At 35.9% G+C, this 26182-nt stretch overlaps 1 protein-coding gene across 2 annotated transcripts in view; it reads right to left on the reverse strand.

Moving 5' to 3' along the window:
- Nucleotides 1-26182, reverse strand: part of LOC145664233 (L-asparaginase-like) — a 112467-nt gene that overhangs the window by 11856 nt on the left and 74429 nt on the right. For both annotated transcript variants that reach the window (XM_081730707.1, XM_081730706.1), the window contains 3 exons: nucleotides 24519-24722; nucleotides 14133-14257; nucleotides 25-147 (listed from right to left, as the gene is read on the reverse strand). In XM_081730707.1, the coding sequence (XP_081586833.1) occupies nucleotides 25-147; nucleotides 14133-14257; nucleotides 24519-24722 (452 nt within the window). The remainder of the gene's footprint in view (nucleotides 1-24; nucleotides 148-14132; nucleotides 14258-24518; nucleotides 24723-26182) is intronic.

Here is a 26182-nt window from a genome sequence, read left to right on the forward strand (position 1 = left end):
ATTAAACAAAGAATCAAGATGTACCTGCAAAGTTTTCCTCCCAGCCGATTCGGAGACAATGTACAAGTAACTCCTGCTTTCCTCAACATATTTATGACGTTATCATGATGATTAAATATGGCTTCTAACATCGGTGTTCTTTTGAATCTATATACGTACAAAAACAAATGATAGACATCGGTCATGCGTCATGAACGTAAGTGTAATAAAGAAAAAAATAAAAAGAGAATCTATATACCAATCTGCTAAGTACTGAGAATGTCACCATTGACATCGATGGAAACAAAGACTTTACTGCTATGGTGCAGTATTATTAGGAGTGAACGTAAATGGTCCATAGTTATAGTTCTCTATAGACTTCCAAAATGTTGATGCTTGTGCTACTGTAGCCTCCTAAGTTTGTAACAATGAATAATAAATGTGGTATTGCAAGTTTTTGTTTAACATGTAGGTTTAAAATATGTAATAATCTGACGTTTGAATAAATGTAACTTTATATTGGATTGGTAATATTATTTATTTATTGGTACTACGGAGTACGTCAAACAATTTCCCCCTAGTGATTTTTACTTCGTACAATATTTCAGCATTTTTGCTTATCCATTAGTTCAGATGTTTGACGGTTGTCTCAAGTTAAACAAGAAACTTAGGAAAACCAAAAATGGATCAAAGGATTACGTCCTTGTCCAATAATTAGTTTTTGGATCAGGGGCTACAAAATTTTTGAACGGCCACTAAATCGAGTTTTCGTATTCTCTACGCAATATGCACATCATACTGAGTTAACTGTTAGTTTGGATTTTGCTATACTATATATAGTTCTCCAGATAAAAGGCTTAAAAGAACATTTTTTGTTGAAATATATTAGATCTTTTGGGTCAATTGGATCAGGAGCTACAAAATCTTTGAACAGTCCCTAAATCGAGTTTTCGAATTTTCTACAGAATAAGCACATCACACTGAGTTAACTGATGGTTTGGGTTTGGCTACACTATATGTAGTTCTCCAGATATAAGGCCTACAAGAAAATTTTTTATTGAAATATATTGCACCTTTAGATCCAAAAACACATCCTGTAGTACTCTGTATGTATATAAATATACATATACAGGGTGGACCATTTATCTTCATATGTCCTTCCAACTTTTAGACTAGTAGACACATAGCGCTGAAATTTCGTACCATTCAAATATTGACAGGTGGACATTGTTTAGCATACTCTGCAATACAATTAGATTAGCAATGTTGCCAAGCAAACAAAGTTATATTTTTCAAATGGCATTGCGTCAGGTTATTATATTCATATTTAGCTTAAAATAGTTGAACAGCTGTACAATTAACTTTAAAAAAATACCTTGCTGATATTAAGGCAGGACTGGCCAAATAGTCGATCTCCGTTGAGTATCGGATAGATAGATAGAGAAGGCTTTTACAAGAAAATCTGATATTATCTGAAGAGAAGGCTTATAAACCAGTCACCTTCTTTTAAAAGTGACTTTCAATTGAGGTAAAATTATTTTCAATAAAAGGACGAAAGCATACCAGTATTTCCACGAAGAATTGAAATAATATTTTTCCTTTGTTATGTCAAAGGATGAATGAGCGTATTTGTTGCGCAATGCTTGCATTGCTCTCATATATAAAAGAAAAAAAAGGAAACTTGAAGTCTTAAGAATCGAGTAAACATCCAAAATGTGTGCCAAAATAGCTTTAAAAAAATCTCACCTATAATTATCCTAAAATATTGTAGAAAGTGACAACATTATTTCAACGAGCCACTATCGTCCTCATCAGTGTAGTATAAAATCAAACATCTTGAAGATGCCCAACACTTCGCATTATCAAGTTGACTCTAACTCACAGATGATGGAAATCTACAAAGGTGTATCAATAATTAAGCTGAATTTGTCTCCAAAACTCAGAGTTTTTATGTAGATATCGGGAAGAGTGAAGCTGATGTCAATTACTGTCTTCCACGTATACCCGTCTAATACCTAGAGCAATTTAAAGAGGAGCATCGTCTTGAACATTACTCCCAGGAAGAGATGAGGGGTGTTATTCGTTTTTTATGGGTCGCGGGACAGAAACCATATGACATTCATAGTAAATTAGTGGAGGTCTATAAAGAGAGTGTTATGTTTTAGAAACAAGTGTATGTGTGGTGCAACGCACTTTCAAGTGCTGGAGGACTCTGACAGATGATGAGGAAGTGGCAGACTAGCAATATCCACCACCAACAGGAACGTGCGTGACGAAGACATACATGAGTGAAATTGCATAACATTGCAGATCCACTGCAAATCTCATATGGTTCAATGAGATTATCGTCCATGCCAAACTTGGCTTCAGGAAAGTATGTGCGCCCTGGGTGTCAAAACATGTGAGTGAGAATCAAAAATACCTTCAAATGGGCATTTCTCTAACTCATCTCACATGATATGCCTAGGAAGGAAATTAATTCCTTCACCGCATCATAACAGTTGATGAAATCCCAATATCCCTATGGATATCTGAATCAAAACCCCAGAACATGACATGGAAACATCCGACGTCACTGCCGGCCAGGAAATTAAAAACCATAAATCTAACAAGAAAACAATGCCTATTCTATTTTGCGACCATCAGGGTGTGATTCATGCTGACCACAGGCTGACCACAGGCTGACCACAGGCTGAAAACAGCCACATGTCAGAAACGAAAAGGAGCACTACGATAGTGTACGCAATAAGCATATCATACGTTATAACTGCACGATAACACACGACCACATGCAGCTTAACAGATCCGTACAGAAATCATGAGTTAACTGGGAAATTCTTCATCCTCCTTATAGCCCGATTTAGCATCTTCTATCATTTGTTTGTATCCCTAAAGATACACTGGAAGAGGAATAGAAGGCTATTACTGTTTACGATTTTTTTTTCAAGGGCGTGGACGACTTAGTGTTACGTTAGAATGCATATTTGGATCACAATGGTTCCAGTTCCTATGAGATACTTTGTGTCAAACATGATACAGTTTCTGATATTTATCTCTGTACATTTTTCAGTAAAATTTACCTTACTTTTTGATACATCTATACAGATGGAATGGATAAATAATAATTGAACACTTCCTACGGCTAGAATAACTTTGTTCTGAATTTCTTAAACTGAAGACAAATGGCCATGTAATCAAAGTTGTCTTTGCAGAAAATATAGTTACTTAAGAATAAAATGACGATTACATTGAAGGTAACTTATCAGGCTTTCAACACCTTCAACTTTTTATTTTTAATCTCTGAGGAAGACGACAGTAGTTCATTGAAATCGTTTAGTCACTCCTACAGTTTTACAGAAAGCTTACGGGTGACTATTTTATACTATTAAAATGTGCATCCAATATTATCTTTAGGCTACTATGTACACCTTGTCTCAAAAAGGTTGAGCGCATTCTTTATTGGTGTTTTGAGGCAAAAATTTTCTAAGTCCAGCTTCGGGTATCTTCGGGAAAAAGTAAGCCAGGTTCGAACCTCCAAGCCAGCCTTTGCAATCGGGAAAAAGTTTGCAGATTTGTTTTTCTTCTTTTAAATATAATAAGACTTGTTACCAAGTGTTTAAAAAAGCAACATTGATTGAAATACTTAATGATACAATATTTCGAAACTTTTTTTTTTTTAATGTCAGCACATGCTTGTTTGTCATTTAGCTCTCCATACGTAATGGAACATTTAAATACGTTAAAGAATCTTTCCATATGTAAAAGAATGCTCAAAGTTAAGAAATAGAACATAATTATCGCCTGAGTACTAAAATAAAAGTCAAAGTAGAACAGAAACAGCGTTTGTAATGGATATGAATGTCATAATTATCTTGAGATACGTTATACATCGCTAGAAGCATACTTCTAGAAGTCCTTGCGTTAGCTCATTGGTAAGCTGTCGGATTTCAAATCTTAAGGTTGAGAGTTCGAATCCCGTCTAGGTTAGTCCTTTTTTTAAAATTATATTTTCCGCAATGCATGAAAAATTATATAAAATAATTACATTAGAATACATAAGTTGTGTATATATAACATAATCATTGCAGAACATAGTAATTATTATGTTTAAAATATAACATCTGAGATAATTTTCACAGTAGGTCGGTATTATATATGAGGATGTAAATACAACTTAAGAAACTCGTTCAATAGCAATAAATAAGTTATGTAGTGTATTTATTTGCATCCATTTGTCATACAGATGTAACTTCTCAATATTCTCATTACAGCATGTCATTTACATTCGTGAAATACAATATATTCCTACGGATATAGAAAGTGTATAAACAGAGTATCCAAAGTCGTATCTGTTTCAAGACACATAACTTTTCCCGATCCCCTTAACGTCACGGGAAGAAACACAAACTCTCTTTAGAACGGAATGTCGTTACTTAGAGTCTCATTCGAATACGTTGAATATGCTTTTGTATATTCATCTTTCTCTCGGAATATCCCAAGTTGAATACAACATTTGCCAAGTATATGAGCATCATTGTCATCGAATACCAGAAATTGAAAGTCGTGTTTCTTCAGGTTGGGTTTGCGTGTTCATGTTAGCTCACTGGTAGAGTACGGACTTGCCACTAAAGAGGTCTTGAGTTCAAAGCCTACAGCTAATAATCATTCTTTTGTTAGTAGGATTGCACAGAAATCGGATACAAGGAGTGGTTTACTTCTAGAAATATTTTCAGAAGCGTTTAGGTAGCCCTGAAAAGGGCTGTTTTCGGGAGTTAAGGCGGGGACATTAATATTGTGTCCAAGACCCTTCTGAATTTATTACACGCTCCATTTTTCTGGGCATGAAATCTATTACATGGGTGACAAATCTATCTCCTTCCCCTACCTCCAGCCATGCTTCGGAAACAAGATGCCACAGGTCATCCTGAGTTCTTGGTGGATCTGCCTCAGGCCAACTTTCCCTTAGAGTACGCTTCACTTCTGCCCACATATTTTCCATGAGATTGAGGTCTGCTCCACGAGCGGCCAGTCGATTAAATCAATCTCAGGATGCCCTGCGAACCATTCCTGAATCACACGGGAAGTATGTATTGGCGACTGGTATTGCTGGAACTGAATTACACCATCAGGCTGAAATACTCGTACAGATAGCACCATGATATTACTGATAATATCTAAGTACTGAGCATTGTCCAGATGTCCTTCAATTCTATGAATCTGTCCTGCTCCGCGACTGGAAATCCAACCCCAACATAAAATAGATACATGGCCACTGCGATTGCAAGCAGCCACATATCCATGGTCATATCGGGTGCCTCTCGGACGATACACAAAACGGCGTCCCTTCTTTGATGTTGTGAATATGGATTCATCTGAGAAAACTACGTTTTCCCAATTGAGACCCACATTCGCCTGTGCAAACGCGAGACGGTAAATTTTGTGGTCGTCTGAGAGTTTTTCCTTCACGGCAGCAACACGGCCACGTAACCCAGCATGACGAAGCCTTCGCAGAGCTGTATGCTTTCTACCAGGAAAGAGAGAAACTTCCCTTAGCTGTCTAGACGTCCTTAGTGGGTCTAACCGGGCTTCGTTTACTAATCTCGCATCTTGGGCTTCGGTTGACACATGCGGACGACCAGGAGATCGTAAATTATCAGTCTGACCTGTAGCACCATATTTCCGAATCCATCGCCTTCCTGTAGAGGCCGGGACACCTACTCGCCTGCTAGCTGCAGTTGCAGAATAACCTTCCAACTTCCATAAAGTAATTACTGCTGTACGTCTATCCATAGTTACCAATGTTCTGAGCTGTGAGAAGGAAGCAATAGGTAAAAGCTAGTACCTGACGTGTGATTGGTTACTTGCACGACACGCCTATTGTGGGGAACAGCGTTGCCAGATCTAGCATAATGATGCTAGATCTAGCATAATTTGCATGTCTCTAGCATCTAGCATCTTGCTTTTAGCATCCTGCCCAAATCTAGCACAATTTCAGCAAGTTTATCAGAAAGCCGTAAAACCTGGAGATGAGAAAGAAGTTGGTCGTGGGAAGAAAAAGAACGGCAGAAATGTATCCTCTTCCATTGATTCATACAGTCGGTAAACCATACAGGCAGTCTTATTTTCCTAAGTAAGTTCGAAACGTCTTTGGGATTTTTTGTGGCTCCACCCAGGGTTTTCTAATCCTTTAACTCCGAGGCATGGGCGGAGCTATGGGGGCCATTCTCCCCCCAACTTTTTGACAACTTCACCATCTTTATTTCTGACTTCATGATCATATTTATTCCTGAAATGACAGCTCCGAGACCGACCAAAAATCTGCCGCCCCCCCCCCCTAGCAGACGATTCCCAACTCCCCTTATGCTGCGAAGTAATTTTCTTTCAAAATATGTAAACAAAAACTTTGCATTCATTTATACGATATATACGCCATTGAGTCTGGCAACGACTGCATTAATTTAGCTGAGTTAAAATTTTGGTGCGTGAAGTATTGCATTCTTGCTCTCTGTGTATTTTAAGTTACGTTATCGTATCTCAACTTCGTTTTTTTTAAACTCCTGAATTAGTAATTATGAGGATCTAGCATAATTTGACCGAATCTAGCATAAGTTCGATCAGGTTTTGGAATAATTCCGAGCTGTGAGTCTGGCAACGCTGGTGGGGAACGACTTGGTCAACGACTCGCGAAAGAAATCTGAAAATGGTGTGCCGTAATAGTAATATCAAAAACAGTTTTTATAAAGGAATATTAATACATACGAAAAGCTGTTTAAAGAATGAATTGTTATACTGACGACTTTACACGTATAAAAACATATACCATATACCAAACAGATTGAGCGATATGATGATAGCTGTTTTGAGACAAACTCTTTCGAAGTCCAACTTCGGGTATCTTCGGAAAACAGTAAACTAAAGCTGCTGGTTCGAACCTCCAAAGCCAACCTTAGTAATCGGGAAACGATGTACAGATATGTTTTTCCTTCTGTTAAATATAATAAGACATGTTGAAATGGTATTAAGTGTAGAAAAAAGTAACATTGAAATACTTAATGATACAATATTTCGAGACTATGTATTCACACTCTCGTTTCGTCATTGTGATTTCCATACGGAAAAGAGCATTTACGTATGAGCTCAGTTATATTTCAGAAGCAGCTTCCGAAAAGCGGTCATGTTAGCTCAGTGGTACACCACCGAGCGTTTAAATCGTGAGTTCGATACCCGTTCAGGTGAAATTCTTTTATGATATTCTACTTTCCTCAATGCATGAAAATTATGTAAAATAAGTTACATTACAATTCATCAGTTGTATATATCAGTTGAATATATATATTCATATCATCAGTTGTATATATCAGTTGAATATATATATTCATATCATTTCATGACATAAGTAATTCTTATCTTTAAAATATAACATCTGAGGTATTGACAGAACGTCGGTGTGTTATGTGTGAATATTGAATACAAATTTAAAAAATCGTGTAATAGCAATAAATAAGTTATGTAATGTATTTATTTGCAGCTACTTTCATCGCAGATAACTTCTCAATATTCGCATTACAGCATTTAGGTAGAGCATATCGAAAATCGAATCGTGGTCCAAGACAAAAAACTAGCTAGCCCCAAACTGTCACGTAAGAAATTCGCGAATCGCAAAAGTAAAGTGAAGAGATTGAGAGCGGTAATTCCTTAATCGCTCTCTCTCAACTCTCTCTTATCTGCATTTATACACATAAAAGTGTATGTATGTATGTTCCAACATAACTCATGTATGCCTAGCGCAGGGTTTCTCAACCTGGGAGTCGCGGCCCCTAGGGGATCGCGAAGATAGGCGGAAGAGATAAATATAGTTAGAATCTAATACCAGAAATTATTTTTAAATATTATTTTTAATTTTGTTCTGATAGGCATACTTTTGTTTTTTATACACACTGTAAATAACAATAAAAAATAAGTCTACTGAACATTTTCAAAGGGTGTACAATTCGTGTTACTATTCGGTTCAAAGTCTTGTCGTCGCGAATTCTGTCGAGAAATTTGAAGCTTAAAATATACAAAACGATAATCATGCCTGTTGTTCTGTATGGTTGCGAAACATGGTCGCTTACTTTGAGGGAAGAACATAGACTGAAAGTATTTGAGAACAAGATCCTTAGACGAATATTCGGACCCAAGAGGAACGGGAATGGGGAATGGCGGAAACTTCATAACGAGGAACTACATAATTTATACGGTTTACCCAACATTGTTAGGGTCGTCAAGTCTAGAAGGCTTAGGTGGGCAGGTCATGTAGCTAGAATGGAAGAAAGTAGAAACGCTTTCAAAATCTTGACTGGAAGACCAATCGGAAAACGACCATTAGGAAGACCTAGGCGCAGATGGGAGGACAATATTAAGATGGATTTAGCTGAGATACGAATACAAAGTAGAAACTGGATCCAATTAGCTAAGGATAGAAGTCAGTGTAGAGCTTTTGTGAACGCGGCATTGAACCTCCGGGTTCCATAGGCCATAGAGTTAGTTAGTAGAGTTGTTTAAAAATGAATTTAAATCAAAGAGGTATGATATAAAACTAATGGGAACTGTATATAGAAATACTAGAAAAATACACATGCAACAAAACCTGCACATTGAAATACAATTAAAATTAAAACCTAATGAGACACCTAAGCATGGTGTAATTTCACTAGTTCAGCAATGTCCGGTTCAATCTTCATGACGAATATTATGAAGCCATTTTCAACTGATAAGCGATTTCTTATCTTTGTTTTAATGTTTACCATAAAAAACACACTTTCGCACAAGTACGATATAGCAAATGGAATTATTACTTTTAAAGCAGCAATCCCCAGACCAGGATATTCTTCTCTCCTCATCAGGCAGAACTTGTCCAAGTCTTCGTTACAAAAAACCAGTTGCAAAGACTTGTCGCATGATCATTCTATTATTTGGTCAAGAAGTTGTGGGCTTAGATCGGATACGTTAATGGCCTCTTCAATGAAGGAGTTTAACATCCATCTTGAACCAGCACCTTCGTCGTTGGGAATATAGATATTACAGTTACTGTATCCACTGTCAGTGCCGGGCGCCGAAAAAAGGAGCCACACATTTCGGAGAAAGTGTGTTACTCATGTTAGGAAAGTGCATGTGCACATGTGTAAAATAGAAGGAAAAACGTAATAAAATGTGCTCAAAATTAAGGAAAGGTAGGGTTTATTTTGAAAATGTTATTGAGCTTCGTGCCAACCATGGTGGCGCTTCGTAGCTAGTCTGTCGACGTCACTCATATATACGGTGACATCGTACTATACTCTCGCCCCGGGCGCTGATTTTCCATGGCACTGTTCACTATAAACAAAAAAATGGATTCTACTATTATAGAAAGAGGTATGTTAAAAATCCCACACAAGCTTATTATAAAACAAATTATAAAAGGGTCGCTGGCAAGAGCGTGTGATAAAAGGGGATCGTGATAGGAATTAGATTGAGAACCACTGGCCTAGAGTAATTTTAACCACATTTCTTATAGTTTCGAAAAGAGTGCTGTCTGGTTACCTATGGTGAATGGGAGGGGGATACATATAAAAGATTGGTAGAAAATGATCGATATTAGATTCATAGTTTTCGGGGTCGCTTAGATAAATAGTGAGACTTTCAATTTCGCTTAACTCCGATTAAGCTCTCATTAGTAGGGATGGGCACGAACGACTTTTCTTTGAAACTCGACTCGACTCGAAACAGACATCTTTGAGGTCTACTCTTGGACTCGGCGCGAAAAATATCTTCCAACTCGACTTGGATTAGAGTCAAGTCGAACCAAAACGAGCAAAATCCTGTGTGTAGTCCTACCTGGACAATACATAGACAATAATTATTCTATCATCAATTATACTACTATTACTAGAAATAATAATAATAATAATAATAATAATAATAATAATAATAATAATAATAATTATTATTATTATTATTATTATTATTATTATTATTATTATTATTATTATTATTATTATGACAACACCGTGTACAAACATGAACAATAGATGGTTAGTAAAGGAATACTAAAAGCTAGTTGACTGCCGACGTCGGTAGTCATGAACTCTACAAGGCAAAGACATCGTTCATTACTCTAAGCTGTAAGCGTCGGTGGACTACAGATGGTCAACTATTGACCTCTCGCCAGAAATTGGTGGCCCCGCAGCGACGATCCGTGGTGGGCCAAGTTCCATTTTGAAAAGTTTACTACCAGCAGCAGAGACGCGATGATACGCCAACGAACCACAAAATTACTCTCCCAAAATATATCAAAATGCCTATATGTGTGATTTGTTTATATTTAGGTGAATCAAAAAACACAAAACAAATACCCGGGGTGGACGCAAACTATCAATATTACGATTACTAGGCACGTGTTCTTCTGACTTCCCCACGGAAACGATCATAAAAAGCTTGGTTGTTGAAGGATAAATCATTGACGTCTTAATTTAGCCAATTAGACAAACCCCTACATCTCGAGTTCTAGAAGGTGATACCGTGAACCGTTTCAGATTTATTGCTTCCTGGTGGAGTACTATCCATGAGCAAAATTTGAGCATAATAGCCGACATGCATCTTCGGTGCCTCTTATCTTTAGTACAATTTTAACCAGAGATGGTGTGGGTCAATGAAAATTTGATCCACGACCCACCATGACCCACTATGCCCCATTGGCCCACTCTGATCCATCAACCATCGTGATCCACTCTGACCCACCACCAACTATGAACCACTCTGAACCATTGTGACCAACTCCGACCCACCAAAACCCATCGTCATCAACTCTGACCGATGGCCCACGTCCTCCTCTCCATTGGCTAAAGAGGTTACACTTGTAATAAAACAAGACTGTGAAATTATCACTTATGGGAGTTTGAATTTCTACCGTTAATGGCTCAAGCACCTCTCTGTTACAATACTGGTGGGTCTGACCTTTACGATATATAATGGCAAAGTGTTTCTCATCTTCCAAATTAAAATGAATTTAAATTTATCATATATAATTATTTCTTTGTTGCCTTACAGACACATTTCAGTAGAAAATAGGGTGAAATTTGAAAGTTTCAAATCAAGGAAAAGTAGACCAACGTAAAAAAAAAAAAAAAAAAAAAAAACAGAGAGAGAGAGAAAAACTAATTTTCTATATAATTAAGCATGCCGTACTAATTGAAAATGCCCATGTAATTAAGTTTAGAATACAAATTTTATGGCCATTTTTCTCTAACTTTATGGCTTGATTGCCTTATGCTCGGAACATTCCATATATTAAACACCAGCTTCAGCAATTATAAATAGAAAGCAGTGGGTATAAAATTCAAAAAGAACTTTAATTTGCATTACTCAATTTGTTTCTCAACTAATATCAATCGTTTTCGATTATTTTTACAAATCAACCCACTACCAATTTCCAATATATAGAAAATGCACCCCCGTCCCCCCGCTCATAAAAGATAATTTTAAAAAATGCCAGGACATATTCTCTTTATTTTTAATAAAGAGCTACATGTTGAATTTCAGCTCTCAGTTGAACGGCTTGTAAGATACTCAATTTTTCGCTCATGTGGTTCGGATTCCACGTTAATCAGTAGGTCCACGTCTCATATAGCCTCGCTGCTGAAAGGGACGCTAAACTAAACTCAACTCAACTCAATTTTTCGCAAAAATTCGGACTTCTACTCCCTCTAAGGATATGTATTATAATGAAAGTGACACGCGTATGATAACTTCCCAGTTGGGATTGGAGCCTGATTATATACCAAACGTCAATTTATTTGACTTTGCAATTTGACCGTGATGATTACGCAGACATAGTTACTTTCAATTTTTTATGATACATATCCTTATTTCATATGTTACAGATGATTCAAAAATACTTTTTCAAGCAGTTAGCTCCTCTAGAATCTCACAGGCTGCATCCCAAAATCCAACTCCTACTATCCTATGACAATCCAAAAGTGACTGAACTGTTTTATTAAGAACAAATGACAAAAGAAAAATGGAGATCTTGAAAGTAAAATGTAGAAAAGCTCGGTGCCCCCAATAACTACATATTTCTCCGCCTCTTCATCCCGAACTTAAAAATAAAACTTAATTCGAATATGGTTAATTAGTGAATTTATTACAGTTAAATTCCACTCACTACATGCTACAGCTACAACTATGTAACAAAAAATAACAACTGTGAAACATGTTCTGAATTACTATTACATTTCTTACGCTATCATTAAACATATTAGAATAGTAAAAGAGGATTGTTCGTGAAATAGTATATTTGCTCTTGATTTATAACTTTTTCATACGGAAAAAAATAAAATATTATTCAAGTTTTAAACTTTGCACTCTGCAAATATGTTGCCCTCTAGGCAATGGGACTAATGTGAAATGTGGACTATTGTGGACTAATGCGAAATGCTGCACTGTTAGCGGCGCTGAAAACTTACGATTCGATTCTAATATCGAATGATTTCGATATCTTTATGTCGCTACGTAACCACCCTGGGTGCTAATGGGAGCTTAGTTGGACTTGAATTGAAAGTAGAACCATTCATCTAAGCGACCACGAAACTATGGATTCGATACTAATATCGACACGTTTCTAGCATTTTTGATATGTATCCCGACAGTACTCTTTTTCCAGACTGTAAGAAATATAGTTAAAATTGCTCTAGATATATCAGAATTATGTTGAAATACACACATAAATCCACTTTTATATTCTGTATAAATAGAGAGTGAGCGAGAGAGGGCGACTGAAGGCACCACCACTTCCACATTGCAAAAGCATATATCAGGAATTGAATTGAAAATCTATGTAAAGACTTTCTGCTGTGGCATGCTTCATAAGGACAATTCCAGTCTGCTCACGTGACCTTTGGGGTTCATGAATTTTTTTGTGAGCGTTCCGACTTTGGATTCTCTGTTTATACCTTCTGTTTATGCATCGAATAACTTTTCAAGAACAAAAATGACATTCTGTATTATGAATGTTGAGAATTACCCTCTATATGACAAATAGCTGCAAATAAATACACTACATGATTTATTTATTGCTATTGAACGAGTTTCTTAAGTTGTATTTACATCCTCATATATAATACCGACCTACTGTGAAAATTATCTCAGATGTTATATTTTAAACATAATAATTACTATGTTCTGCAATGATTATGTTATATATACACACAACTTATGTATTCTAATGTAATTATTTTATATAATTTTTCATGCATTGCGGAAAATATAATTTTAAAAAAAGGACTAACCTAGACGGGATTCGAACTCAAAACCTTATGATTTGAAATCCGACAGCTTACCGATGAGCTAGCACAAGGACTTCTAGAATTATGCTTCTAGCGATGTATAACGGATCTCAAGATAATTATGACATTCATATCCATTACAAACGCTGTTTCTGTTCTACTTTGACTTTTATTTTAGTACTCAGGCGATAATTATGTTCTATTTCTTAACTTTGAGCATTCTTTTACATATGGAAAGATTCTTTAACGTATTTAAATGTTCCATTACGTATGGAAAGCTAAATGACAAACAAGCATGTGCTGACATTAAAAAAAAAAAAAAAAGGTTTCGAAATATTGTATCATTAAGTATCTCAATCAATGTTGCTTTTTTAAACACTTGGTACCAAGTCTTATTATATTTAAAAGAAGAAAAACACATCTGCAAACTTTTTCCCGATTGCAAAGGCTGGCTTGGAGGTTCGAACCTGGCTTACTTTTTCCCGAAGATACCCGAAGCTGGACTTAGAAAATTATTGCCTCAAAACACCAGTAAAGAATGCGCTCAACCTTTTTGAGACAAGGTGTACCAAAATTGATATTTAGATTTCGAGAACGTGGAATTCATATCCTATTTTACTGTTTCGTCCAATAAGTTTCAAGTACTTCTGAGGACCGTTTATGAAAATCCAATATATTCAAAGGCTTTGAACATGAAAAATAAATGTCAACACTTTGACAGGACCATGGGAACTATATATATTTTAAAAGGAGAAATAATAACGCTTACTGATCACTCCGTTGATCGTTAGCCATCTGGATTTTCCTGTGTTTTCTCGACAATAGCACCAGGATGTTTATTTCAAAACTTACCTGTCTTCAACATTCGGATCAACTTTCTTGTCTAGAAAGTATTTAACTACAGCTTCATTCCCGTCACAACAAGCAATATGGAAAGATGTACGGCCGTCAATGTTTCCGGCTGCTAAGTCTGCACCCTTCAAAAAACAAAAATCAATATTTTAAAAATCAATGTCTAAATAATAGTAACATTAAATTTTTACAAGACAAAATGTCATTGCGTAATCAAATATGTGTGAAGTTAACTCAGTGTTACAGAATGTAACTAAACAACTTCTAATACGATTATTTTCATGTGTTATTCCCCTAATATGCTCCAATTCATCCTTTAAAAAAAAAGTTTCTTTTTTTTTTATAATTTACTTGAAACACTTTAACTTCCCTTTAACACAGATACCATCTAGCACATTTTGTTAAGATTAACTAACACTTACCGATAATTGCCATGGGAATCCTAAAAGCGGTTTTTATATATATATCTTAGTATAATTTCGGGAATAAATCACGTTGCCTTCGACAACTAGTCAGTAATGAAGAACTTGGCTTCTGAACTTTTGCGCCTTAGATAGTATAACTAGAACCAACTCATTTATAGAATAACTAGAATAAAACAAGAATTTTAGGAGTGACCAAAAAAAAAAAGTATCAAAAGATTGCGATCTTGGCCAAGAATTAGTTTCTGGACCAGGGACCACAACATTTTTGAACGGCCCCGAAATCGAGTTTTCGTATTTTCTACGGAATAAGCACATCATACTGAGTTAAATGATAGTTTGAGTTTGGCTACACTATATGTAGTTCTCCAGATATAAGAGTACAAGAAAATTTTTGATTGAAATGTATTGAATCTTTTGATCCAGTAGCATAAAGTTCAGGATTCTTCTGTTCCTGGCTTATCAAAACATCTAGGTATGACCAAACACAACATAAAGGAGATCAAAGAAATTATAAAAAGTCGTCTCCAGTACAAAGAAATGTTTTTAGTCATATTACATTAGAACAAAACACCAAACATTAAATTTGAAAAAAGGAAATCTCAACAAGAATTGAAATTTAATTATAAAAAGCTTCATTCAAACACATATTTCTTTGTGACTTCAAATTGTATAGAAAAATGAAATGAAATTTGTTATTTTAACGTCCCACAGTTATATACCCTTTAGATTAAGAAGATTAATTAATGAAAGTGAATGATTGTGATATTTTTTTGTACTTCCCACCGAGAATTGAACTCGGGATCATGTGCACCAAAGGTACAGGCGGTACGGTAGTTACTTAAAAAAGAAGATCAATTGATCAGTCCTCAGTTTAATGTGAACCAGAATTTCCTCGTACAAGGTTTTAACCCTTACCAAAGTGGACAGGGACATAAACACAAATATATACAGGACAGTTAAATTTCCGATCATGCTCTTCAGAGAAGGACTCGAACCCACAATGGAGTGAATTTCATGATCCGAAATCGAACGCCCGAGACCACTCAGCTTTTGACACCAGCAAACCACTAGATTAGTGAGGAAGGCTCAAATTGCAAAGGGATGGTAATTTTTCAGATTTCTACGTAGGCAGAGTTGCATAAGTTGATGCAGGGTTATAAAAGAGAACGAAGAACAAAAAGAAGAAAGCAAGTGAGTTGAAATGAAATGTTTCGTATTTTATGAAACACTTGCTAAAAGCACACTGTAAATTCGGTTTATATCGGTACAGCTAGTTGTGATTTAGTGTATGTAGTGATTACTAAAAGTTTAGTAACTTATTGATGATTTTAGTGTTTTAAGTGGAAACAAGACTTAATTGAATAAAATGTGAAAAGTACATGTGAAGCTAAACTCTTCATTACTGATCAGATGTTGAAGGCAATAGGATTAGTTGCCGATAATATAATAGGAATATAAAAATCATTTTTGAATTTCCAGGGCACATTTTCGGTGAGTATTAGCTAATGTAATCTTGCAGCGCATAATGCAACGACAGCTATAAAAGCAACTCAACATCATTGAGCTTCCTCCACTCATATCTTCGGTTCCCAATTCATAGGAGAGACCCGCCGGTACATTTACCAAATCTCCATTCACCCCTCCTGATGTATGCTTATCCCGTTAGACAGCATTCAGCCAAGTTCCATCTACGACACGTGCAGGCGGTCCAGAAAAATTTCACAAAGACAATTACCAGGCACTCAATCGGCTCAATAATTCAGATCTAGGCATCCCACTCTTCCAAGAAAACACCATTCTACAATACCACCAGAAACTTCATAAACCCAGACATAACGAATCCCGGAACACAGAAAGCACAAAAAAGAATTTACCAAATGCCAGTATTGAACACTAACACAAAGAAACAAAACAGATCTTAGACTGTACTGGTTGAACACTGAAATACGTGGAGACGTCACTCACTGAAAAGTTGAAGTCTCAGTGAAAAGCGTGATCTCTACCCTGAAATGTTTTTCTATCGAACTGTCATGATATTGCCCGTCTGTCTGTATAAAGATATTATGTCATCTACTTAAAGATATCGCATATAGCTCTATTTCTTCATCCAATTAAAAGACTAGATAATTAATAAAGGCTAATTAGTTAACTCTACAGTTTAGAAAAAAAAATAATGATTCCGGAAAATAAGCTTATCCTGTATCAATTCATTTCAATCAGAGTTATTGTTACACAGTTCCGTAAGAATCAATAGTGAAAAATACTATTATCTCTAAGGCTGGACCTAATGTACCAATTTGATTATGTTTCAGCTGTTTTAATTTATAAAGAGTTCCATATATTTTGTAAATTTACCCTCCTTCTTTGACATTTCTTTCTTATATTACATTTATATTGTACTTTTTCCTTATCATCTTCCTAATATTTCAATTACATATTATCCTTTAGGCCTATAAGCTTTTATATTATATTATAGATCAGCATTTCTCAATTTTTTTTTTTAAAGTACGGACCACTTTTATTAATCGGAATGTTCTACGGTTCACTCTATTCTTGTCTTCTTCGAAAGCAACTTGATATCAAGTTTCTTGTTTCTTTCTTTTTTTTCTTTTCTTTTTTCTTATATTTTGAATACACGAGGTGTGACAATTAAATAATGAGACTGCCCACCTCCTGTCGCGCAGGATCGTGGGGGGAGGTAGCTAATGATGTGTTGTTGATCTTGAACCTTCATGAGCAGCCACTGTTTGTTTCATGATTCTGAAAGCTTTTCTTTTCTTTGCAGGCTTGCATGAAGAGGACAGTGTTCAGTAGTAGTGCCGAAATCATGGTGAACAGTAAAGTTGAGCAGCTCATTAACATCAAATTTCTGGTGAAATTAAGAAAAACATCGACGGAATGTTGTGCAACGTTAAAAGAGGCGTGTGGTGATAATGCTATGTCACCTGCGCGAATTTTCGAATAGCACAAACGATTTTCAGAAGGTAGGGAGGAGGTTGAAGATGATAAACGACCCAGAAGTGTTTTGAGTTCAAGTACGGACGAAAATGTTAATAATAATAATAATAATAATAATAATTAAGGACTGGACAAGGACTGATAACTTGGCACGACATCAGCAAAAGAAAATGGACATGAGATTTGGAACATGGAATATTAGAAGTCTTTACAGGGCAGGCGCGTTAAAATCTGTAACGAGTGAGTTAGAGAAATACAGGATGGACGTAATAGGAGTTCAGGAAGTTAGGTGGGAAGGAAATGGATCTGAGAATTCCGGAAATTTTACGTTCTTTTACGGGGAAGGAAATAAAAATCGCCAGTTAGGAACAGGGTTTTTCGTTCACAAACGAATATTACCAGCAATTAAACGGGTTGAATTTGTTACTGACAGACTTTCTTTTATTACTCTTAAGGGACGGTGGTGTGATATTATTGTTTTAAATGTACATGCTCCAACTGAAGATAAGGGTGACGATATAAAAGATAGTTTTTACGAAGAAGTGGAACGGATATTTGACCAACTCCCGCGATACCATATGAAGATTCTATTAGGGGATTTCAATGCGAAGGTAGGACGAGAGGATATTTTCAAACCGATTATAGGGAACGAAAGTTTGCATAAGGAAAGTAATGACAACGGTGTTAGACTCGTGAACTTTGCAACATCCAAAAACCTAATCGTGAAGAGTACAAAATTCCCACATCGCGACGTTCATAAATACACTTGGACATCACCAGACGGAAAAACACATAATCAAATTGATCACGTTTTAGTAGATAGAAGAAGACAATCTAGCATAATTGACGTTCGGTCGTTTAGAGGGGCTGATTGTGACACTGATCACTACCTGGTAGTAGCGATAATACGGGAGAGATTATCGTTGAATAAAGGTAATATTCAATGTCCGAAAACGGAGAGATTTAATTTAAAGAAATTAGAAGAGAGCCAGGTAAGAGAGGAATACCAGATTGAAGTTTCGAATAGATTCGCGGTTTTAGAAGACTCGGAGTGCACTAGTGTTGAGGATACTTGGATTGAAATTAGAGATAGCATTAAAAGTTCAGCAATAGAAAAATTGGGAGACGCGGAAATACGTAGGAACAAACCATGGTTCGACCAAGAATGCATTAAACTAGCAGAGAAGAGAAAACAGGCAAAATTACGGTGGCTACAAAATCCGAATGAAACAACGACACAAAATTTCGCAGATACCAGGCGGGAAACTTCCAAAACTTTTAGAACAAAGAAACGGGATTTTTTGAAAGCTAAAATTAAGGAACTTGAAGATAATAGTAAAAATAAAAATATTCGGGACATGTATAAGGGGATCAGCGAATTTAAGAAAGGCTATCAACCTCGTGCTTATATATTAAAGAAATCTGACGGAACAGTTCTCACCGATACGGATAGCCTCTTAAATAGATGGAAAGATTTCTTTGACGATTTGCTGAACACGCAGCCAAAAACTAATGTGCATGGAGAAAAGGAGATACACACCGCAGAACCATATATTCCAGAACCCAATCGAATAGAAGTGGAAGCCGCTATAAAGAAATTGAAGAAACACAAATCTCCGGGTGTAGATGAAATTCCGGCTGAGTTAATTTTAGCTGGAGGCGAAAAATTGTGGAACACGATACACAAACTCATTCTCCTTATCTGGAACAAGGAAGAATTGCCACAAGAGTGGAAAAAATCAATCATTGTTCCAATTCACAAGAAAGGCGACAAAACTGACTGTAATAATTATCGAGGCATTTCTCTTCTGTCAACATCCTATAAAATCCTTTTAAATATTCTGTTAGCAAGATTGACCCCATACGCAGATGAAATTATTGGAGATTATCAGTGCGGATTTAGACGAAATCGATCAACTATCGACCAAATATTTACCATTCGCCAAATACTCGAAAAGAAGTGGGAATACAATACCCCGGTACATCAACTATTTATTGATTTTAGAAAGGCTTACGACTCGGTTAGGAGAGAAACATTATACAACGTTCTTACAGAACTTGGAATACCGAGAAAGCTAATTAGATTAATTAAGATATGTTTAAGTGAATCCCAAAGTAAAGTCCGGGTAGGAAAATTTTTGTCCACGAGCTTCCACGTCGAAAATGGCCTGAAACAAGGAGATGCGTTGTCGCCATTATTATTTAACTTTGTGCTGGAATACGCCATAAGGAAAATCAAAGATAGCAACCAGGGCCTAGAGTTGAACGGCATTCATCAGGTTATGGCATATGCTGATGATGTAAATTTAATAGGGGATGATAGAAAACAGTAGAAATAAATGCAGAGATCTTATTAAACGCTTGCAGGGACATGGGTTTAGAAGTAAATGCAGAGAAAACTAAATACATGGAAGTGCGTCGGGACCGTAATACGGCAAATTGTGGAGGCGTTAAAATATTAAATAATACTTTTGATAAAGTGGATACTTTCAAATATTTAGGATCAATATTAACAGACGAAAATCATATTCACGAAGAAATTAAATGTCGACTAAAAGCAGGGAATTCGTGTTACTATTCGGTTCAAAATCTCTTGTCGTCGCGAATTCTGTCGAGGAATTTGAAGCTTGAAATATATAAAACGATAATCATGCCTGTTGTTCTGTATGGTTGTGAAACATGGTCGCTTACTCTGAGGGAAGAACATGGACTGAAAGTATTTGAGAACAGGATCCTGAGAAGAATATTCGGACCCAAGAGGAACGAGAATGGGGAATGGCGGAAGCTTCATAACGAGGAACTACATAGTTTATACGGTTTACCCAACATTGTTAGGGTCGTCAAGTCTAGGAGGCTTAGGTGGGCAGGTCATGTAGCTAGAATGGAAGAAAGTAGAAACGCTTTCAAAGTCTTGACTGGTAGACCCATAGGAAAACGACCATTAGGAAGACCTAGGCGCAGATGGGAGGACAATATTAAGATGGATCTCGCAGAGATAGGAATACAAAGTAGAAACTGGATGCAATTAGCTAAGGATAGAAGTCAGTGGAGAGCTTTTGTGAACGCGGCACTGAACCTCCGGGTTCCATAGGCCATAGAGTTAGGTAGTTAGTTAGTTAGTTAATAATAATAATAATAATAATAATAATAATAATAATAATAATAATAATAATAATAATAATAATAATAATAATAATAATAATAATAATAATAATGAACTTATGCGGAAAGACAGACATCTGAGCACTTGGATGATCGCAGACATGACGAACATTAATAAAAAGACAGTAAGACAAATTTTGCATGACAATTTAAACATGACAAAAGTTTGTGCAAAAATTGTCCCGAAAATCTCTCTCAGGAACAAAAAGACATTCGAAAGACCATTTACTGTGACGTCATGGAACGACTCAAAGCAGAACTAGACTTGCTAACACGTGTCATTACATGTGATGAAATATGGATTTTCCACTATGACCCCGATACTAAGCGTTAATCCATGCATTGGAAGACTCCCACATCGCCAAGAATGAAAAAGCACGAATGAGCAAGTCGAAAGTGAAGGCAACACTCATCGTTTTTTCGATATCAGGGGTATCATCATGACTGAATGGGTGTGTCAGGGTCAAACGGTGAATCAGACCTACTACAAAGAAGTCCTAATCAAGCTGAGGGAAAGAATAAGGAAGAAGAGACCGGATTTGTGGAAGAACGATGCATGGATCCTCCACCAAGACAATGCGCCTGCCCATAATGCCTTTTCTGTGTAGAAGTTTTTAGCAGCCAAGCGCATTCCTGTGTTCGACCATCCTCCGTATTCCCAAGACCTGGCTCCCTGTGACTTTTATCTATTCCCAAAAGTGAAAAGTGTATTGAAGGGAACACATTTTCAGTCTGTGGAAGAGATGAAATGAAAAACGGCACAGTTGTTGAACAGTGTGACATCTGATGACCTACAGCATTGCTTTGAACAAGAGGCCGCGATGGCTCAGTGGTAGAGCGTTTATCTCTGGTGCTTGGGGTCCCGGGTTTGATACCAGCCTCCGCCAAGTGAACTTCGTGGTGGACAAACATCGTGTGCGTGGGTTTCCTCGGGGTTCTCCCGTTTCCTCCCACTTTCTTTATTCCACCATTTCATTCATTATTCATCATCACCGTCTCCTTTTGCCTAACCGGCATAACCGTGGGACGTAAAACTCAAAGATTTCATTTCATTTTCTTTTTCTTTTCTTTCTTTCTTTTTTTTTTTTTTTTTTTTTTTGCTTTGAACAATGGAAGGCACGTATGCAGCGGTGTATAGGTAGGGGAGGGGAGTATATTGATAACAGTCAATTGTAACTTTCTTTGCAATACATCACATTTATGACACCAGTCTCGTTATTTAATTGCTACACCTCGTATATCACTATACTAGATTACTTTTTATTTTTCAAATAACAATTAAAAGTAATCTAATTTTATATTGAATTATTAGAAGAAAATGCATATTCGTTAGTTTATATTTCTAAATAAGGATAAGAAGAATATATTATAATAATATGTGAGCGTGTGTCCTCCCTCACTCCCATTCCATTTGTTTAAATTCCCCAGTCAGCCCCATCTGAAGTGGAATAAGGCTCTTTGCACAATACGTTGACGCAAACCTTATATTATGGTGCTGTCTTTTTTAACCTGTTGGCAATGCTTTGCTGTGGTGACTTGCATTACGTGCTCAGAAGACAATGGGCTGTGAAGTGGCCGTGGTTCTTTGAAAAACTAGTTCAGTGAAACTTAATGTTATCAATGTTCATTTCTATTGTTTTTGGTACTTTGATTGTGTTATTTAAATGGCGAATAGGTGTGGAACTCATTAGTGTGTATATTACCTATAAAGGAATATTTTCCCTTAATATTTTGGTTTTGCTCTTTGTCATTAGTAGGCGTAGGAAGACCGACGCTTTGTCGAAAAAGCGCGAAGATTAGCATTCTGGCGGCACCATGAAGAAAATTAGCAAGCGTTTAGAACGATACTGAAGAAAATCTGTGAAAGATTGATAATCATTGACGCTGTGGCGAAATATTTTGAATAAATAATCTTTTGGGTTAATGTAGCTTCATGGAATTAATATTTTAGTGAGAACAAACATATGTGTGTGAAATAATGCAATTTAGTTTAAAACCACGAGAACGCTCATCGTGAATATCAATTGTAATGGCAGCGTAGAATGAACTAGTCAACAAAAAATCGAGTGTGAACAATATATGTGATTAAACGAAAAATCCTCAAAGGAGTGGTGAAATAATGATATAAATATCTCCTGTAGTCAATGTGGTTCACAACGTAATCGTTCTAGTAAAATTTAGAAAAATACGTGATAAAAACACGACTCAGTTGTAACTTAGTGATTATATATTCCAAATGTTCATTACGTACTAATACGGTCAATTAACATAACTAATCTTTCTAGTAAATCACTCCAATATTGATGAAAGTATAGTAAAACATTCGTAGAAACACAAATTTAATGGTGTTAATCTGAATTTATCGCATTTCAAGAAATACACATGAAATGCTGCAAAGAGGAAGTGTGAGATAATGTAATACGGATGGAAGCATGAATTCGTTGTCGCCGCATTAAGAAGACAAAGCTGCAAGGAATCATTCTACATGGAATTGCTCCAAGTCCCCCCTCCCTGAATCCCTTGTAATTAAAGTGTAGTGCAGTGATGTATTAAGTGAACCAACGTGTGCTAAGTGGTAGTGTATCACCAATCTTAAAATAAGTCGGCAATAATATATTATATCATTTTAAATTAATCCTTCGTCATTTTTTTTATTTTTTTACTATATATCAAAATGGGCTAAAAGGTTTTGAGAATATATCGAAACAAGTTTACCAATAGAAATATATTTAAAAAAAGGTGCACGTAAGTAAATATAATATGTGAATTACTTTTGATCAAATAAAACTCATCTTATGTATTTGTTTTGTTTTCAATTATCTTGTCTGCGTTTCTTGCATGAATCACTACAGGAATTGTTAGTGTTATGTACAGGTATTTGTGAACACTCTGCAAATATAAAGATTGGCGTGCCAAGGATGGAGGGTACGCGCGAGCGCAACCTCAGCTTGAGTTCATTTTGGTTTGTGATTTAATTAGGAGGCTTGCATGATTTTTACTCTAACCACTACCACCTGCAGAGTGAAGTACTTGTTCGTTCTAACCACTAAGACCCCTTCAAGACATAAAATTAACGCCCGAACATGGGAAACCGAACCCGGCCGGTCATAAGAATACTTTTATAAGTTATTAGGAATTGCATATTTTATAGCTTATTAAATGGTATATTATTTTCACAATCTATATCGTTTGAGATTCTCAGCTATAGCGTGTGGTACACAATTTACTTGCATTTTGCTTTTCCTAACTTTTTTTTGACTAATGTTCAATCTAAGAGAACCAGAGCAAAACCTCCAAAACTACTTGTGAAACGAGGTCCAGTGTAAGAATCGCTGCTATAGATTAGGGCAACATAAAAATAATAGTTGTAGAAATTACCGATTTAAATGAGTATATATATGATTCAATAAAAATTACCCCTGCTAATAGAATAAACCCGTTGTGGAGAACCAAATCAAATGATACAATAATTTCAACAATAGCTTATCAATAAATAATAAAAAAAAATTATTATCTCGAATAATGGAAAAGACATTGTTTTAAGCGTTTAGGTTTATCTGAACAAGGGAAATAACAGAATGTGACATAACCTTCTGTATGTTCTTAATGATGTATCACATTATCGAGATGTGCGCTTTTGTGCAAATCTTGGGTGAACGTTCATTTTCTAGTTCTGTCCTTAGTGGCTGTCATCAATGTTTTCGTTTGTATGTTTTGTCTTCACGGGAAATGCTGCATTTATGAGCTGGCAGCGCACAACTCGATATCATAATATATTTTTTTTATATATATCTACTATGAAAATTAATAAAGTAAAGTAATCAAGAATCACATTACTTACAAAACGTTGTAATACATCAAGCTCCTTAATATCTCTATAATGAGTAGCATTCATCACCATACTGGGAAACAGTTCTTCACGTATTTGATGTAAAGTTTCAGTATCTGCGTAAAGTGCCCTCGCAACGCCTTCCATAAGATCACAATTTTTCAAAGTTACAGGATTCAGAGGTGATAATTCACCCCGTAAGTTCATTTGCATCACCTGCAAGAAAATACAAATATACATATTTATATTAAAGATTTATGGTGGATGAAATATTTCGAGTGTATTGAAACCAATCACTGCAATAAAACAATTCAATAATAATAATAATAAATGAAATCTTTAAGTTTTACATACCGCGATTATGCCGGCTAGGGTAAAGGAGACAGTGATGATGACTAACGAATAAAATGGTGGAATGAAGAAAGTGGAAGGAAACGGGAGAACCCTGAGAAAACCCATGTACAGGGCATTTGTCTACCACAAAGCTCACTTGGCGTGAGTTGGGATCGAACTAAGGACACCATTAAGCAGAGGTGAATGCACTGCCACTGAGCCACAGCGGCCCCAATAATAATAATAGTGCAATTACATAAATACATATGTATACTGAATATAAAATCCATGCCAAGTGCCAAAAATTGAAAAGTTCGGTTTAATGTAAAAATGTGGCCTGTATGCCTAAAACTACTCAGTGAATAACTAGCTATTTAGTATTCACTGTGGAAGTAGTTCAAATAATCCTCAGAAGAATGCGCGTGCCTATATGTCCCATCAGTTCTGAAGTAACATCTCGGCTGTTTACTCAATATTTTCGTTTTGGAACTGAGCACAGATTTTATATTGTCTACTTATGTACTTCAAATGTGAACTTAGGTGAACTAATGTGGATTAAGGAACCAACATCAGCTATATGGATTTTTAAGGAACACTCCTATTCTTCTAAAATTATTGTTCTTCATATGTTCACAATTTTGGATGATATTTTAACTTTGTTTGGACTCACAGTTTTTGAAAATCAGTTTTCTACTATCAGAACGTTTTCATATTATTGTGAAGCACACATACAAATGCATTTTTGCCTTATTTATTGTATAATAGAAACTCACTTTGCTTGCTTCGATTATCAAGTAAAAAGAAATCCTTAAACAACACGAAATAATATTGAACTGCTGTGTTATCAGTGTTGTGTTAAAATTTAACACAACTAGGATAACCCACTGGAAAGTAGTGAAACTGATAGTAGCATATATTTTTTTCAGCATACTTTAGAAGTAAAAAATCTTAAAGCTTCCCGACACACACACATATATATATATAGATATATACAGACGTGGACAAATTAGTAGCAATTTTAGAATTTTCACATAAAAATCGAAGAAAATCACAAATTAAAACAAGAATAAGTCTGTAAACGTTTTAATATCTGAATAATTCTGTATCCCACTACATTCCACGTACTATTACAGTATTTCAGTATTTTGTATGGAAATCTTGACTTGGCATTGAGCCTGGATTCGTTTTGGCATCTGGTTTATTAATTTACAGCAAAAGTTCTTTATTTCTAGATCAACGTGCCATACATTATTTTCCACTTCTATTAGCTAGTTTCTGAAGTTGGATGCTCCTTCCTAACTTTTTTCATCAGAAAGGTTCACATAGACTCTGTGTCGTCCATA

The sequence above is a fragment of the Thermobia domestica genome, chromosome 11 (assembly GCF_964235325.1).
Source record: "Thermobia domestica chromosome 11, izTheDome1.hap1.1, whole genome shotgun sequence".
Lineage (NCBI taxonomy): Eukaryota > Metazoa > Arthropoda > Insecta > Zygentoma > Lepismatidae > Thermobia > Thermobia domestica.